Here is a 16,657-nt window from a genome sequence, read left to right as displayed (position 1 = left end):
TCGGTACCCACTTCAGGGTCCAGACGGACCACCGGCCCTTGCGGTGGCTCATGCAAATGCGGGGCGAAAACCCCAAGCTGTTACGCTGGTCCATCTCGCTGCAAGGGATGGACTTCACTGTTGAACACCGGCCCGGCAACGACCACGCCAATGCTGACGGCCTGTCCCGATTCTTCCGCCTCGGCGAGGAGAACCCCCAAGAAGATGGGTGACTCTCCCTGCCTTCAGCTGGGGGGGACGCGTGTGGGAGCCGGCCTCGTGGCGTGGTCCTGTTTCCCCGCGCTAAGCCGCACGAGGTCCCATGCACATTGGGGCTCCTCCATCTTGGATTGCACGTCACTCCACGTGACCACCTGTATGACCCTGCTCTACCCGGCCTCGGTCCCAGCCAGGCCCGACATCGAGACGCCAACCCCTGGCCCGGGGGATACCACGTGAGCCCTTCCCACTCCCAGCGGAGGGCAGTATCGATGGGACCCCCAACTGTCCTTCCACACCTAGGTGCGATCGCCCCACAGCTCTCGGGGGCCTGGCGCCTCTCCTGCTGGGCGTCTGGCCGCTCCCTCCCAAGCCTCTCCGCCCCCTCCGGGCGCACGGGTCCGGACATCAAAGGGCTCCCGTCCTATATCTGGGGCGACCCAACAACAGGGCGGTAGTTGTATCCCGGAGTCAAGAGCCCTGCTGATCGGATCGCGGCTGACCCTACGGAAGAAGACTCACCCTGAACCAACCCTTGAGCCCTGCTGACGACGTCGCGGCTCCACCGTGCTTAAAGACCTTCACGAACCTTGGGGCCCTGCTGACGCTGTCGCGGCCCGACCTTGTTGAACCTTACCACCAGAGCCCAGCTGACCTCGTCGCGGCTCGACCTAAGCGGAACTACCATCTGAGCCCTGCAGACGACGTCGCGGCTCTCCACGTCCGAGCCGCTCTGAGACCAGCATCCAAGGTCTGGCGCAGAGCCCTCCCGTGCCTGGCTGGCACTAAGACTGTCCCGCTACCCTATCCTCTTGAACGAACACTGAGACTCTGACAGGATCCCTCGATCCTTCTGTAAATATTGCACGTATTACTGCTGATAAAGAACCTAATCTCGCAACTGCTATTGAGTCCTGTGTGGTGGTGTTACTGGGCCTAGTACGATCATAGGAGAAAGACCTCCCCGAGGGGGCTTCTCAGCGGCGCTCGGCTATAACTTTGCGGTAGGAAGGTGCCGGATTAGTCTCCCCGACTACCCGGTGGGCCTCCCTCCAACACATTTCCATCGCTGCTAGTAGCCCCAGAACCCAGAAGTCAGTAGAAGCATTTCAATCTAGGGTTTCCGGTTACTGGCGTGTAACTGGGTTAAATTCCCACAGCAATCCTGGCAGCTGCTGGAACCCAGCAGTCACTGAAGGCAGCTCAGTCATCTCGGGGATGGGTCAAGGTGAATGAATACCAGTGGACGACGTCTACTTGTGAAAAACGAACAGAATGTAATTTTGACACTAAATTGTACTTTGCGCCTGCCCTGAAAATCTCAAAGAAAGTGTGCCGAGACTTATTTAACTGTCTGAATAAACTCGAGATTCACTGCAAAATTGTCCTTTTTTTCCCACTACACTTGTAAGGTTGGCTTCACTTCTTACAGGTCACATACTGCAATGTGGAGAACGGAACAGCCGTTCCTGGGCTGATTTGCATACCCTTAATGCCATGGTGTGCAATTGCTACTTTGGGCTGGTTGGTTCTGTTTAATTGTGCTCCTGCTGGTGCAGTGATATGTTTGTAAGTTGGGAATGGGAAGCACAGAGTCCACAGACAGTGGGCCTTTGTTGGCATAGTCACCCTTGGTGTAAAGTCTTTCCACACGAGACCTTTATATAGCGCGTCGGAGTGACAAGATTTAATTCCCCGGTAGCACATTGTAGCGTCTAGGGTTTAGGGTCTAGGGTTTCCCCTCGCAGTCGTCCAGGGACAACATTGTGCCGACTCGAGGCCAACACAGCATCTGAGGCCTCCATCGGTGCAACAGGGAAGGGCGCCAGCAGATAGAGGGAGCTCAGTCTCCGGCTACAATACACTCACAAGCCGCCTGAGGGAGCGCAGATGGCTCTGTGTGGGTGGCTTTTTTTGCTCTATGCGTGGTGGCTTTGTCGGTGTGTGGGTAACTCTGTGTGTGTGTGTGTGTGTGTGTGTGTGTAGGTGGCTGTGTGTGTGTGGGTGGCTTTGTGTGTGTGGCTCTGTGTGTGGGTGCAAATGCAATATGTCTCGCATTTGAGAGTGATTAAGCTATTGACATTGTAAAGACATGTTGTCTTTCATTTAGCCGTTCAAGAGATTATAGACTGGTAAAACAAGCTGCTTTACATTCCTTCAAGACTTAGCTTGAAGGCTGCTCTCCATAGCTACCACTAGGATAGCTTTCAATAAAGGTTGTCTTTAACCTATCACCATAAGGGGATGTTTGGACTGATACAAGGTGCCCACTAGAACTAGTGGACAGCATATATCAGGCCACCTTCTCACATTGGTGTGCTGCGTGTGGGATTCCAGCTTGCTATTGTATTACCAGATAATCTCAATTGAATTGATCAACTGAAAACCACTAAAGGTACCTAAGGTACATATAATATCAAGTTTAGCTACAGTAAGTTCTACTGAACTTAGAGTTGTGTGTTAAGGGATAGCACACCCTTTCTACAACTCAAGAGAGATTAGTAGGCCACACTAGTGTAGGTAGTGCAATACACCACACCACATTAGTAATGTCTAGTCACACAGGAACCAGTGGGTCCCTGCCAGGAGCCAGTGAGCTCCTCCCCTATAAATATGAGGATCTCTCCTTTGCTCAGTTTAGGGCCTTATGTTCTATTAGGAAGCTGAAGACAGGCAAAAGTCCATCCACCCAGCATCTCATAAAGATACTTAAGCTGGATGATATCTCAGGGCCTAGTGGGCCTGATGGGGTAGACAGTGTGGGTGGGGCAGCACTGAGGGTGGGCCTAGGGGTGGAAACTCCCCTGACCCTACCTCTGATGCTGACCAGACTGATGACAATGATCAGACTCTGGTGAACACAGCTCCCCTGGATGAGGATGAGGAGGATGAGAGCAATGCTCCTTCCTCTATCCCTCCAGGTAGACCTGACAACAGGGCTAGAAGGGATAGATCTCTGTCAAGGGGATCTATCCAGTCTAACTCCTCTATAGGAACCTCTGTCTCTTCTCACAGAGGGAGGGAAACCTTCCAGGAGAGGAGAGAGAGACTGCTGAAGTATGAGCAAGCCAAGTTCAACCTCAGAAAGCAGCAGATGGCCTTAGATAGGGAAGCCCTGGAGCTCTACAGAGCTAGTAAAAAGGATGCTCCTTCCTTTATTCCTCCAGTAAGAGTTGAAAGTAGGGCTAGGCACAGGGTCAAGACTGATTTGCATATGGCTGGGTTCAAACTGGAACGGCATGGTGAGCAAAAAAATGATGGATTTAGGCCCAGATCTCTGTACTGGGGTGAATGTATGACATTGTTCTGCATTCTGTCCATCAACAGTTGTTTTTGCATTTGTCACCCCGAGTGCTACGGGTATGCCCAGACGTGGGTCCCGTGCTCTCCATTTCACTGAAATCAAGCTATCCTTGCTGAAGGGGGTTGAAACCCCGAAACCGGTCCTAGGATGCTTGGTTCCAGTCCAGGGAGGACAGTTCGGGCTGGACTGTTCCCATGAGGCACAGGGTCAAGACTGATTTGCATATGGCTGGGTTCAAACTGGAACGGCATGGTGAGCAAAAAAATGATGGATTTAGGCCCAGATCTCTGTACTGGGGTGAATGTATGACATTGTTCTGCATTCTCACCATGAACAGTTGTTTTTGCATTGTAAATTTCAACGCATTCCCGGTGGCGCAAGGTAAGAATTGCGTGTTGCATCTTTTCTGGCGCATCCCTGCTGATGTGCCAGATCTTGTAAATCTGCTCCTTTGTCTTTTCTAAAATTGCAATTTCCTAATAGCGAATTCAAATCCTTAGGAATCGGAATTTAAATATATTTCATTTTGCGATTCAGAAATAGCAATTTCTGCAGATTCACTGATTGGGAATGGTAAAATGGAAATTTCGTACATATGGGCCTTGGGGTCTAAATAACTATAAAAATGGACTTTATTTTTATAAATTGGTCTCAGATTTCTTTTTGAGTGTGTAAACCATTTATCGACCATGATCTGATGAGTCTAAGTTGCTGGACCACACTACCACCAATAGAGCACCTGGGATTGTTAAAATAAGCCCTATAAACCAATAAGGGTCGTCTGGAGTTCTTGCATAGTGTGCCCTTACTCTGGCATCACTACATAAAAAGCCAGCTTCATTCATTTGGTGGATCAGCGGTGGGATACAAGACTTGCCTTTGCTGATACCGCTTGGTCGATAGGTGATTTTACTAAGAAATCCACAATTGTCATTAGTTCAAATTTTTTTTTTAAATCTGTGGATTTTTAAATGTTTGCATTTTTCATTGGAACTGTTTGGGGGCTTGTGTTAAGGCCCCTATTTCATTGCATTAGAAATTTAAAAATAATTGTTGTCAGTTAGGCCTTTAAACATCTTTTAGAATATTTTGCACAATTTTCTTAAATGGTCCCAGATACACTAATCATGTCTAGCTCAGAGGATACAGTGCAGCAACTCAACCTGAGCCCTTATCTGAAGCTTAGCATGCAAAAGTTAAGGACCCTCTGTAAAGCCAATAAAAATGCTATTGGCTCAAATCTGACCACGGTAATCTTCCAGGAGGCTCTTGCAGACTTTGATGCAGCCCAGCTGACAAAAGATCATGTCACCGCTGAGGAGGAGGATGACAGTGAACATGGGACTGTAGTCAGCTTCCAAGAGTGTAGCCCCCCCAAATTAACCCGAGAGAATGCGGACCATAACCAAAACCTCTCTCTTATCCCTGTACCTCAAGTGCCTTCCCCTACTTGGAGTAAGGCAGGCAACTCAAGGCACAGAAAAATAGAAGAACTACTCAAGGAACGTATGTATCTTGAAAGACTAGCCAAAAGAGGGGCCTTTAAAGCCCACATTCGGGCTATAGAAAGAGAGAGGGCTGGGATGGGTCTAGCACCTATGAGTGGTGGCATCAGGAAAATGAATAGGGAGGAAGATGAAACTTTGGTTTCCAAAGTTCCCAAAGGGTTGTTGCCTAAATATGTTAAGGGTGATGAAAAACAAAATGGTTTACAGCCTTAGGGAGTGCTTGAAAAATGAGACAGTCACACCAGAGACACTGGGGGCTCTACTGTGGAAGGGACTCTCAGGAAAGCCCGGGATAGACTCCTGACACTTGATGAGCTCAGGAGGACCCTGATTGAGGTCCTCGGTCTCACAACTGCAGAGTGCAGGGTTAAGTTAAGGGAGACTCAGGAAACCTCAAGTTAATCCTTGATAGACGTTGTTGCTTTCTCAGTCAAAACACTAGGGGGCTTATTTATGAGCCCCCTGCGCCACCAGAGTGTCAAACTTTGTGACACTGTGGCGGGCATCTTACAAAGTCATATCTATAAGCCCAGGCGAAGCCACTAGGCGTGGTTCACATGGCCTCACAGACATGGAGTAAAGGAAGGCAGCTCAAATCGCTGCGTTGCCTTACTCTGCATTTGAGAGGCGTTCCAGGGGCGTTGAGGTTGGTTTTCCCACGCAACGCTCATGGATTTTCACGTGACCCCAGATTTCCAAGAGCATGTAAACCTGGGGATGTGCCAAATCCTTACACCTCCCTAAGTGAGGCGTAACAAGGCGAAATTTCTTTATATCTCTTCGTCCTGTCCTCTTTCAATATGTGCTGCATTCTACAGCACACATAGAAAGCAAAAACGCCTGTTAGGATTGTGTCTGTGCAGGAAGGTGCCCCGTCCCGCACATAAACAATCCTGCCAACAACACAGGCACCCTTTCACAGTGGTGCACTGGTGCCTGCGTTGGCGCCAGACAGGCAAAACAACACCAGAGCAGGAAGAAAGGACAGGAAGGCTTTGTTTTACGGAAATAAGGTGCATTACTGCCCTTTCTCCTTGGCGTAGGGCAGCGCAGCGAGGTGACTTGCTCCGCAGCCCTGCACCAAATCCCGTAAATGAGGGCCTAGGTGGCTTGTGGACGGGCAGTAATGTGCACGATTATGATGGGCTCTCTCATCTGCCAGTGGAGGAGCATCCGTGGAGTAATTGTACATTTGAGGAATTGCATCAGTACCTGGTGGACTCAGGGTCAGTCTTTCCTCAGGAGCTGGGGAAGTCGGCTGACCATTGGGTCAAAACAAGTGTCCTGAAAGGCCCATGGTGGGGGTGACCAACAGAAAGGGGTTACTGTTGTCTCACAGCAGAAAGAGATGTGATACCAAAAACAAATCAAAGGAGTCCTCCAAAGGCCCCCAAAAACCTGTTCAGGAGGGTGGTCCCGAGACTCTTCCCAAACCAAGGGAGGGTACCAGGGTGAAAATTGCGATCCTAAAAAGGCCTGGTGCCATCTCTGTAAACAGAATGAACACCTAACTGGGGAAAAGGGTTCCCAATAGTGCTGCACCTTCAGGGGTTGCTAATCTCCAGATGGGATTCCTGGTGTGCCCTGACCAAGTCAGGAGCTCACTGAAGCTATTTCAGTCTCAGAGGGTGGGGTGGATATGGCTACCCTAGCTGTCTGGCCCAGGATCCTAGAGTAATACACACACAAAACAATTATTAATGGGGTTGGGGTAGACACCCTGAGAGATACAGGTGCAAGTGCCACCATGGTGACTGATAACGGATATCCTCAGAACAGTACATTACTGGACAGACATATCCAGTGTGTCAATGCTCACACTACCACCAAGGTTCATCCCATGGCTTGGTGTGAACAAGTGTTCCCTGCTCCTTCCTTCATCGGACGGGGCCTTTGTTCAGTGTGAACGTGTATCGTTGTTCCTTTCTTCATGCAGGTGTCATGGCTTCAGTCTGAACATGTATTGTCTGTTCTTCCCTTCACTGCGGGTGTTGTGGGCTGGAGGTGAACATGTATTGCCTGTTCTTTCCTTCACTGGAGGTGTCTTGTATTCTGTGTGAATATCTGTTGTCTGTTCCTTTCTTCAGTGCAGGGTGTCTGGACCATGGGAGACGATAAAAAATTCAAACAAAGGCACAAGAATGAACATTCGTCTGAACGACGATGGCTTATTTAGTGGCACCTACTGGGAGCCAGGAGCCAGCACCCAGTCCTATCTGACTGGGTACCAGCAGGATGGGGAGCAGCCAACCTTTGGATTCACTGTGAAGTCAAGCACCTCAGGTATCGCACCACCAACTCAGTTCTTCTTTTATTCTTTATTTTACCTCTTCGCTTAAGTCGATGTAACTCTTGCTCTGCCTTATCTCTGTGCCTGTCCACACACCACGTACCTCGTTCTTTCTCCTCTCTCTTCGCCAGCTTAACTTCATTTTCTTTGCCTTTTTATTCTCCCTTAATTTCCCCTCTCTCTACCTTTCAATTCTCCCAGTTCCAATCTGTTTCCTTCAATAGGCCTCTCCATTCTCCCTGTGTGCAGCTATTTAGGAAAATCACTCTTTAGTGTGGTCTCCTGGGAATCTTTGGTTTTATGGATGGGATTGCGGGATCAGATTGACACCTCAGGGCAGTGGCCCAGCCCAGCTGATTTGCACTAGCTCTGAGGTATGGAGTGAATGCAGATTGGGGTCTTTGACATTTAGGCAAATCCTAGGTCAAAGTGCGAAAAAGTACTCCAATGGCATGATAAAAGTAAAATGTACAATCGAGTGTGCCATGTGCCCCTCCACCAGCCACATATGTAAATTCTTAATTATAGTACATGGACTGAAATGCTGCATGCCACGATGGGTTTTAGCACTGGCATTGAAGAACCTCCTATGGAGAGAGACAGTCATGTGGGATCTTTTAAAAATTGAACAGATTATTGTCCTGCAATGTTGATGAAATGAGGTATTTAACCCAAGGAAGCATTAAGATGTGGAAGTGAGGCACAGGACAAACTTAGAGAATTGGCTGATGAGTGTCAGGCAAACATTAGTAAAATAAAGAAAGTGAGCATAGATTATAAAAGGGATCTGACCAGTGAAGAAAAAAATGAATATCCTTTAATGCTCACATTAAAGATTAAGTTGCAAGGATGAGAGAATAGACTGATTTAAAGAAATACAGAGAAATGTGGAAAAAGGGAATTGCGAATAACAAAAAAGTTTCAGAGACAGGAAAGAAAGCAAAGAGATCAAATAGTGATTTGGAAATGGGGACAGTTTCAGAATTTCCATTGAGAGAAGTTCATGGAGGGAATTATGTGCACATTTTCTGACATTACAAGAAGAACCTGAAGGTGGTACAAGGTGGTTCATAGGTGGACTCCTGGTTCAAAAATTTTCTGGATTGATTTGAATGTGTTGCTTGAGTTTGTAGTTCCTATTGAGTTTTGGAGTGTGAGTTGCTGTTGCAAGGCTGATTGAAGAACCTGCTAGGGTTGCACCTAATAATGCTCCTACAGATGTATTTGTTACCCCTTTCTCCCCCTGCCAGCAGCATCTCACTTATGCACTACCTTCCTTCCACTCCTTGGAGTCCATCATACTCAAGGGCATCATAGGGGGGGGGTAGGGAGTGGAGGCATGTGTGTGGTCTTGGGAAGAGTTTCAGCGTCTTGTGGAAGCGCCAGACCTGCAGAGGGCAGGTTGAGGAGAGCTCTATTCTTGGAATAGTGAGCTAGGTTAAGGAGAATTTGGGGCTTGGGATGTCAGGCAAACCTTTCATCCTTCTGAGGTTGACAGACTGAGCACAAATAAGTTGGTAACAGTTCCTCAAGGTGTAACTTTTAGCTATAAGCTTTTGTTAATGTCATGAGACTGAATGGATAGGCATACCCATGTGAAATGGACTTCAGAGAATTAGTCTGCTCTCACTAGCGGGCGTCTGTCAGCACTAGAGGTAGGGTTTGGAAGGTGAGGCTCAGTAAGTGGCATGTCAGCCCAGGGACAGCGGTATGAGGGACTTCTAGATTGGCCTTCAGGGATTGCAGAGAAGAAACACGTCAGTACTGCGGAGAACTCAGAGTGAATGGGGACTGGGCTCTGGAGGGCTCAGCGAAGGAACATTAGCACAGTTGGATGGAGTTACACCTCTGTGAAAAGGGGAAACTCAGCACATGGGCCCTGAAGGCTGATTTGCACTTCTACACACTGCCTTTCACATATTCCATCTCTTGAAATACAGGGTATGCATATGCCCAAGGTGAGGCTTACTCGGGTAGAGGTACCTTCCGAGGCCTGGCACATGCTGAGGGTGCCCGCAGATGCATTGCGGCCAACGGGAGCCGGCTTGCAACCTAGGCCCCATTTTTTTTTTTAATACAGATTTCATTAGGTTTTTCATTGTTGATGAAAATCACATTAGATTACAGTTGTGTATACGTTAGTCTGTTGAGTCACAGAAAAAACAGCGGTGTCATGACAAATAATAACACTACAATGATTATATCTTCAAGGTATCCGTTCACATATATAGGTCGTAGAAATGTGCAAAACAGAGTAATACTAAGAAATTCAAAAATGCAACATTCATGTACAATCTATGGGGCACATCAACAAGGGCGTTAGCTCTGCTTTTGTGGCTTTAAAAGCCAAAAAAGCAGATATAAAACTAGCGCCCTATCAGCAACAGGGTGCTAACATGCAAATTTGCATGTTAGCACCCTTTTACTCTACGCTTCCCCTTGCATCTCTAATGAGATGCAAAGGGGGCGTTCCAGAGTAAAATAATAGGAGAAATGTCGCTAAGCGACATTTCTCCTATTATCAAGAATATCGCTAACCCTGTTAGAGACAAAAAAAGCAGCGCTAACCGCGGTTAACGCTGCTTTTTGACGTCTGGTATTTTTCTGACTTAGCCATGATATCCTATGGAAGGAGGATATCATGGCTAAGTTTGTCTGTCCCTATCAACAAGCTAACGTGAGATTATCGCTGGGTTTCCAGCGGTAATCTCACGTTAGCCTGTTAGCGTGAGGATTTTTATTGCTATTGAGATAAGCGTTGCTAAAAGCACGCTATCTCAGCGATAAAAATTCACGCTAGCCAGCGATAAGTATCCTAGCGCTAAGTGCGCTTAGCGATAATTATCGCCGGTTGTTGTAAATATGCCCCTAAGTGTCTGTTCCAATTTCCATCGGGGGACAGGTCATGGCAGGAGGACCAATATCAAAAGGGGGTGAGGGGGAGGGAGAGAGAGGGGAGGAGGAGGGGAAAAAAGAGGGGGGAGCAGGTTGCGACATCAGTGTCACATCAGTCATCAACCTAGGCCCCATATACCTACAATAGTTGGAAGCTGGCAACCTGGGGTCAGGAGGAGCAAGAGTCTGGGCCATGCCACGTAAGAGTGGCTACTCAGACTTGGGGAGGTCATCAGAAATGTTCACTCACTGGGTTTGTGCAGGAGCTTGTCATGAGGTAGAAAAGAAAAGAGGACAAGGAGACAGTGTGGAAAGTGCCAGATGAGGTGAAACGGCAATGGAAATCAAGAAAAACAGGAGTTTGGAATGCAATAGAGCTGGATGGAAAGAGGGTGGAAGGAGGAGTGGGCAACTATAGAGTGATATAGAGAAGGGAAATAAAGGAGGGCCATAGAAGGGTAGGTGAGAATAAGATATGAAGTAGAGAGAATAAAGGCAGACGAGTCCCAGCATTAGAAAATGGACAAAGGATGTAGGAAAGAAAGAATGAAAGTAAATATAGGAGAATAGAGAAAAGGAGAAAAGATAAGAAAGGGGACTGGAAGGAAAGAGAAGGAGAGGGATAGAAAAACGGAATAATAGGAAGGACAGTAATAATAGGAAGACGGAGAGAGAAAAAGATTTGGGGGAGAGGGCGAGGGAAAGGGGAGATTTGAGTATAGAGAGAAAAGGGGGCATGAATGGAGAGAATGAACTAAGGGAGTGAGAGAGTAAAAAGGAAGACGTGAATAAGCATGAAATGGAGCGGAAAACAAGGAAGCAAGAAGTGGAGAGGAAAACAAGGAAAGAAAGTGGTGTGAAACATAGAAAGGGAGGAATAACGATAAGAACAAACAAAAGGTGATAGGTAACGAGAAGGGTGGGAAAAGGATTAAAAGGGACAATTAGAATACTGTCAGGGCAACAACAGCCACACTAGTTCATTGGGTAAATCTAGGGAACAAAATCCATTGGTACAGTTGTTAAGTGGCTTTGCACATGATTGCTGGGTAAGAGCTGTCATCTGGGGGAGGGGGAGGGTTGCTTTGCAGCTGTGCACTTCAACAGCAACAAATTGAAAACTTGATTAAAACAAGTATTAAAAAAGGGGGATAGGTGGAGAAAGGTGACAACTAAGGAGGTACGAGATAATAAACAAGATGAGTAGGAGAGAAGCATAGTCAAGATATAGATTTAATAGAGAAAGGGTAGAATGAGAGAGCGGGCAGGGAGGTTAGAGGGAGTTTGGGGAAAAGAGAATGGTAGAATGTAGAGTGAAGAGAGGAGGCAGGATTAGGGATGAGGAGAGTGGACAGCGACAAAAAAAGTGCAGAAGATAAAGAGACACAAGGAGACAAGGAGGAATGAGATAAGGACAAGCGAGAGAGAGAGAGTGGAAGTGGATAGGGATAAGAAAAGGTGTGAGAAGGAGATAAGAGATTCATGATGATAGTGAAGAAAGGAATGATACATAGAATGATTAGGAAATAAGATTCATTGTCACCGGGGTTCAGAGGTGCACGGAGCCCACTGCCCCTCTGTAATGGGTGTCTTCTAATACCAACCCAACATTGAGGGACTAGGGTACCTTTGCTATGCCACTGACTTTGGTAGCTTGCATGTGGCACATACTTGAATATTAAGTTGTTGCTTGTCTTCAGTGAACAAAGCATTGACTGTAGTGCACGAATCACCTTTATTGCCGCATATAAAGGCAAAAAATTAGAGGGAACATTGCTTGTAAGTTACTTGTAGAGTGGTGTACTATATACCCAAGGCCTAAAAAATAAATGCTATCTGTGGGCCTGTAGCCCTTATAGTAACTCCCCCTTAAGTAGTACCTTAAAACATGTCCCTGGCCTGCCACGGAAGTCTCAATGCATTCAGTACAACAATACCACATAGTGCAACGTGATGACTTGTATTTTTACATGAATATAAATGTTTAGGAGCTCGTTTTACAGCACGTTTCCAGAATTTCAGGAACTCCATGTTTACAGTTATTATACAGTTGGAGCCGCGATGCAATACACGTGGTTTTATTTATAGTCAGCTGTGAGAAGTTGGCCTGATATGTAGTGCTCACTATTCTAGTGATCACTGTGTATCATTCCAAACGACCCTTATTGATGATTGGTTGTAAGTCAACCTTATAGACCAGCTATCCTAGTAGCGTGGATACGAGCAGTCTTAGGCTAAACTCTAGAGGGCGTGTTAAGCCAGCTGTTTACCATCACATATACCCCTTGAACACCATGTGAAAGGACACCACACAAGTTGTTATGAAAATAAAGGATATTTATTTATAACAAGACTACCCTGGCTCTTTATGAGTCAGGGAGCTAAGCACACTACAAAACTCTTATGAAAATACTTCAGTTGCACAAATTACACAAATGCCCGAGGGGCACGAGAAACCATCTACACTAACAGTGAAATGCAAATGGTTAGAGTCTGGAGTTACTGATTCCGGAGTGATCCGTTCAGTGGGACTAAACGAAAAAGGAACTGGACACTTGTAGAGCGAACCTGCGATGGAGCACCGAAATGCTCGAGTTACCTAGCCCAGAGGCTGCGGCTGCGTGAAGTTCGGCAATATGTCGGGAGTCCTCGTTGTAGTCTCAGGAGCCTGAAAGAAGAAGTTGCTGGCAGGCGACCAGTGTCGATGTTCAGCGAGATCCAAGCCTGGATCGGTGATGAAGGGAACCTGAAAGCAGAGGGGACTCCGTTCTCAACCGCTAGCCAGCGATCGTGTGGGCACCATGAGGGTACCGGCTGAAGTCACTTCGACCAGGTGAGTGGATGACGTCGGACTCGGCTGTTCCTCGGACCAGGAGGCGCGGCGGCGACCAGGATGGAGGGCGAGCTGTCCCACGAAGGAGTCTGCTGTCGATGATGCTGGGCCCAGGAATGGGGCAGCAGGTCTTGGCAGTGGCAAGCCCACGCGGTAGAGTCAAGATGACGTTGGGAGTGGACCAGGAGGGTCCGGGGTACTCCTCTGTTGAAGGGGAGCCAGAGCCAATCTGGAGCGACCAGACCGGTGATGAAACTATCGTGGTGCGTCGTGAAGAGGGCCACAAGCCGGTCGGCGAGTGGTCGGACAACACGGTGAACAGCAAGGAGCGGAAGGGCCCCCACGCAGATCTCGTGGATGCTGGGGAGGCAGACTTCGATGCTGGAGCTGCTCAGGGTTTAGGGCTTCTCAAACCCTTGGTACACTCACTCGAGGGTCCCTCGGTGGGCGTGTTAGATAAGCGTCGTGCAGGTTCTGAAGATAGCCGGTCCCGCAGGTCTCGTCGCACCTACGACTCTCAGCTGGGCTGATGATGTAGGTAGAGGTCAGAGATGGCAGGGAACTCGGGTCTCGTCGAGCTGGGCAGTCTTGATCCGTAGGAGAGACGTACAGCAAACCACAAGCGCTTAGGTGGTGCCTGCTGGTGCAGGGTGGCTACTCCTTAGCCACAAGGGAGAGTCTTCAGAAAAGTCAAGAGTTCCTTTCGTGGAAAGTAGTTCAAGATTCAGAATTATCCAATTTGGGAAGGGGACTCGCTCCTACCTTTATTCTAAGAAAAGGGGCTGGCCCGTGACTAGGTCCTACCTAGGGGTGGGGCCAGGAGGGGGGTGGTTACACCCCTATCCTTTGTCCGGCTTCGCCCCAGCTCAGGGGCAGGGTTGCCCCCGAAACTGGTTTGAGCCGGGCTATGCACAGTGAGCACCGGGGTGCCACTTGCAATCACCTTCCTTTCAGCCCTGCCTACCTGGGATACACAAACCCTGTCTGGGATGGTGCTAGCACCGCCCTCGACAGGAAACCCTTTGTCCAAGCTCCCTCCGCTGGAAGGTCTCCCAGCAGCAGGAGGTCAGACTTGTGTCTGGTGGCAGCATCCATTTTGTGATGCTGAGGCTTAAGTCAACTTTAACCTGGGTTCAAGGTTACTTCCATGTCGTGCCCCTCTAAAAGGGGGGAATGCTAACCCCGTCGCCAGAATTGGCGAGGGGTTCATATTCCAATTCGTATGACACCTTACTCGACATGTGTAGGTGATGCGATGCCAAAGTTAGCAAATAACCGCAAGGATTATAATGCATTTTAAAAGTAGTTGGCACGCGTCACCATGGAACGGCTATTAGGACTTGGTTCCGCAAGCCGTCGACGGGCTCAGCTCGCGCCAGAGCACCATCCCACATGATTCCCCGCACTCTGCCTTCAGGATTGATAAGGCCTGCCATAGGAGTGACTGATAGGAATCCATGTGTCCATTCTAGGGTTAGGTATAGGAATACTACACCTACAGCAACGGGTGATTACACCACTTTGCCCCAGCTGTCGTGCAGCCAGTTGTGTCAGATTTGGGCGGCCATCCAGGGGTGGCATAATACATGCTGCAGCCCCTGGTAGGCCCTGGGTACACCGATGCCCTGGATACCTGTGGTATGCTGATACAGGGACTGATACGGCGGCCCAGTTCCAATTAGTGGATGCACCTAATGTACATGTGTTAATTTCGAGAGAGAACAGCTAGGCTGTGGGTCTGATTGGCAGGCCCACAGCCAGGGAAAGTCGTCAACCAATGAAGCAAAAGCAAAAAATCTGGGTGATCATAGGATTGCAGACCCTACTCTCCTACATCAGCAATCTTTGGATTTACGCTATGAGGACCAGATAATTCTGCGAAAGATACTCGCCCAATTCTGAGCTGTGTGTTTTTTTGTTATCGCCAAACCGAATGGTTAAGCATTCCAAACCTTAGGCGGTTTTAGGCAGTGTTACAGATTTTGGCCATATTGAACTTTATTTGATCGTCGTATTTTGGTACGGACACTTTTTTCCAATTCTGAAGTGACTTGGGTCCTCGTAGTTTAAAGCGTCTCAGGCCTGATTTCTGATTCTGATTCTGTCTGATTGCAAACTTGGGTTCCAGCTCTGACATTTGTTTCTGTAACATCTTCCCAATTTGGAGGGATCTAAGTGCCGTTCACAGGATCAATTGGGAGCACTCACTTTTCTACGAAGAATGGCGATTGGCGTGTGTGTTTTTTATGACAAAAGAGTTATCGCACATTCAGCAGATCTTTTATGTGTTTGGTACATCACCTTATGATACTGGTTTCGCCCTGAGGAAGTTTCCTATGTCGGAGCGAAACGCGTTGGCTGGATTGTCTAAAATCAATGTGTTTTAAGAAAAAAATCTTTTTCAAATAAAGAAGTTACTTTCCTACCTACACTGGCCTGTTGGACTTTGTGAGCTGCACACCCCCACTTGTTACAAATGTTTAACAGATATCCTCACATATAATAATCTTTATGAAATAGTGTCCCCAGAAAACACCTGATTTGCATACTTCCAAAAATCAACACAGATCCCCAGTATCCCCGTGGAAGGCCCATCATCTATGGTGTGAATTGAATGGAATGCATAGTTATGTATGCAGCTGTATTTCTCAAGCCTCTCATCTCCGCACTCCCAAGTTACCTCAGGAATATCATGCATGTGATCAACACATTGCAAGGCTTGACATTGGATGAGTCAACTGAGACCTTCGTCACGTTGGATATTGTCAGTCTCTATACTAACCTCCCACAAGAGGGGGGCCTGGAAGCGATGGAAGTACTCCTGAATAAAAAACAGCAAGGTTGTGAGGTCATGACTGACTATCTATTGAAACTTGTGAAAATGTGTTTGAAGGTTAACTTCTTCAAATTTAACAACCAGTTATATCTACTGTAGGAACCTGTATCTCTAGATAGTGTAATAAAATGAAGTACAATGTGCAAAGAGTCCAGTGGATCCCTTACGTATACACAGAGGTTAAAGTAGATAATACTAATGCTCGTTTTGTGATAGTGTGGGCGAGTAGTTAGGCCTATCAGAGGGTGGTGCTAAGCATTTGTTGCACTCGCAAAGGCAGTAAATGAGACACTTATACAAGAATAAGTCAGAGACTCATTTATAAAACTAATATCGATTTTTATGTATTTTTAGGAGCAAGATCTTCAATCTACAGTATGTACTTTAGGAGTTATGATTTTTAAGAGTTTGGAAAATATATCACTTTTGTGTGCGATTACACATCATTTAAGACAGTTTAGAAAAGCAGTAAAGTGCAGGCAATTCTGTCATGAGGTTCACCTTATCCTTTCATGTCAATAGCATGACCAGGTCCAAAGTTCTAGCAGAAGACGTTTGGCTGCGTCCCAGATTCGACCGGGGGGCTGAAAGTGATGGTAGCTGTTGCGCTATCACAAAAGGGGGCCCCTGGAAAGACATTGCACAGGAGGACCTAGAGGTAAATCTGGTGGGTCCCACTGATGAGAGGCGGGCACCAGGGTTGCAGAACCATTGGAGCACAGCTGGTCCATCGTTACCGGGTCCAACTGGGCAGAGTGCAGAACAAATATGGCATTCAGGCGTGAAGGTGTCC

The 16,657-nt window shown here is 47.6% G+C and overlaps 1 protein-coding gene across 1 annotated transcript in view; it reads left to right on the top strand.

Annotated features, from left to right (window-relative positions):
• LOC146863610 (uncharacterized) overlaps positions 1-16,657 on the top strand; it is a 221,331-nt gene that overhangs the window by 94,090 nt on the left and 110,584 nt on the right. The window contains exon 2 of the mRNA XM_085627637.1: positions 7,098-7,293. Coding sequence (XP_085483763.1) covers positions 7,098-7,293 — 196 coding nt within the window. The remainder of the gene's footprint in view (positions 1-7,097; positions 7,294-16,657) is intronic.

This window comes from Triturus cristatus, chromosome 2_1 (genome assembly GCF_964204655.1).
Source record: "Triturus cristatus chromosome 2_1, aTriCri1.1, whole genome shotgun sequence".
Lineage (NCBI taxonomy): Eukaryota > Metazoa > Chordata > Amphibia > Caudata > Salamandridae > Triturus > Triturus cristatus.
The sequence above is the reverse complement of the archived record's forward strand: the minus strand, read 5'-3'. Positions and strand labels throughout refer to the sequence as shown.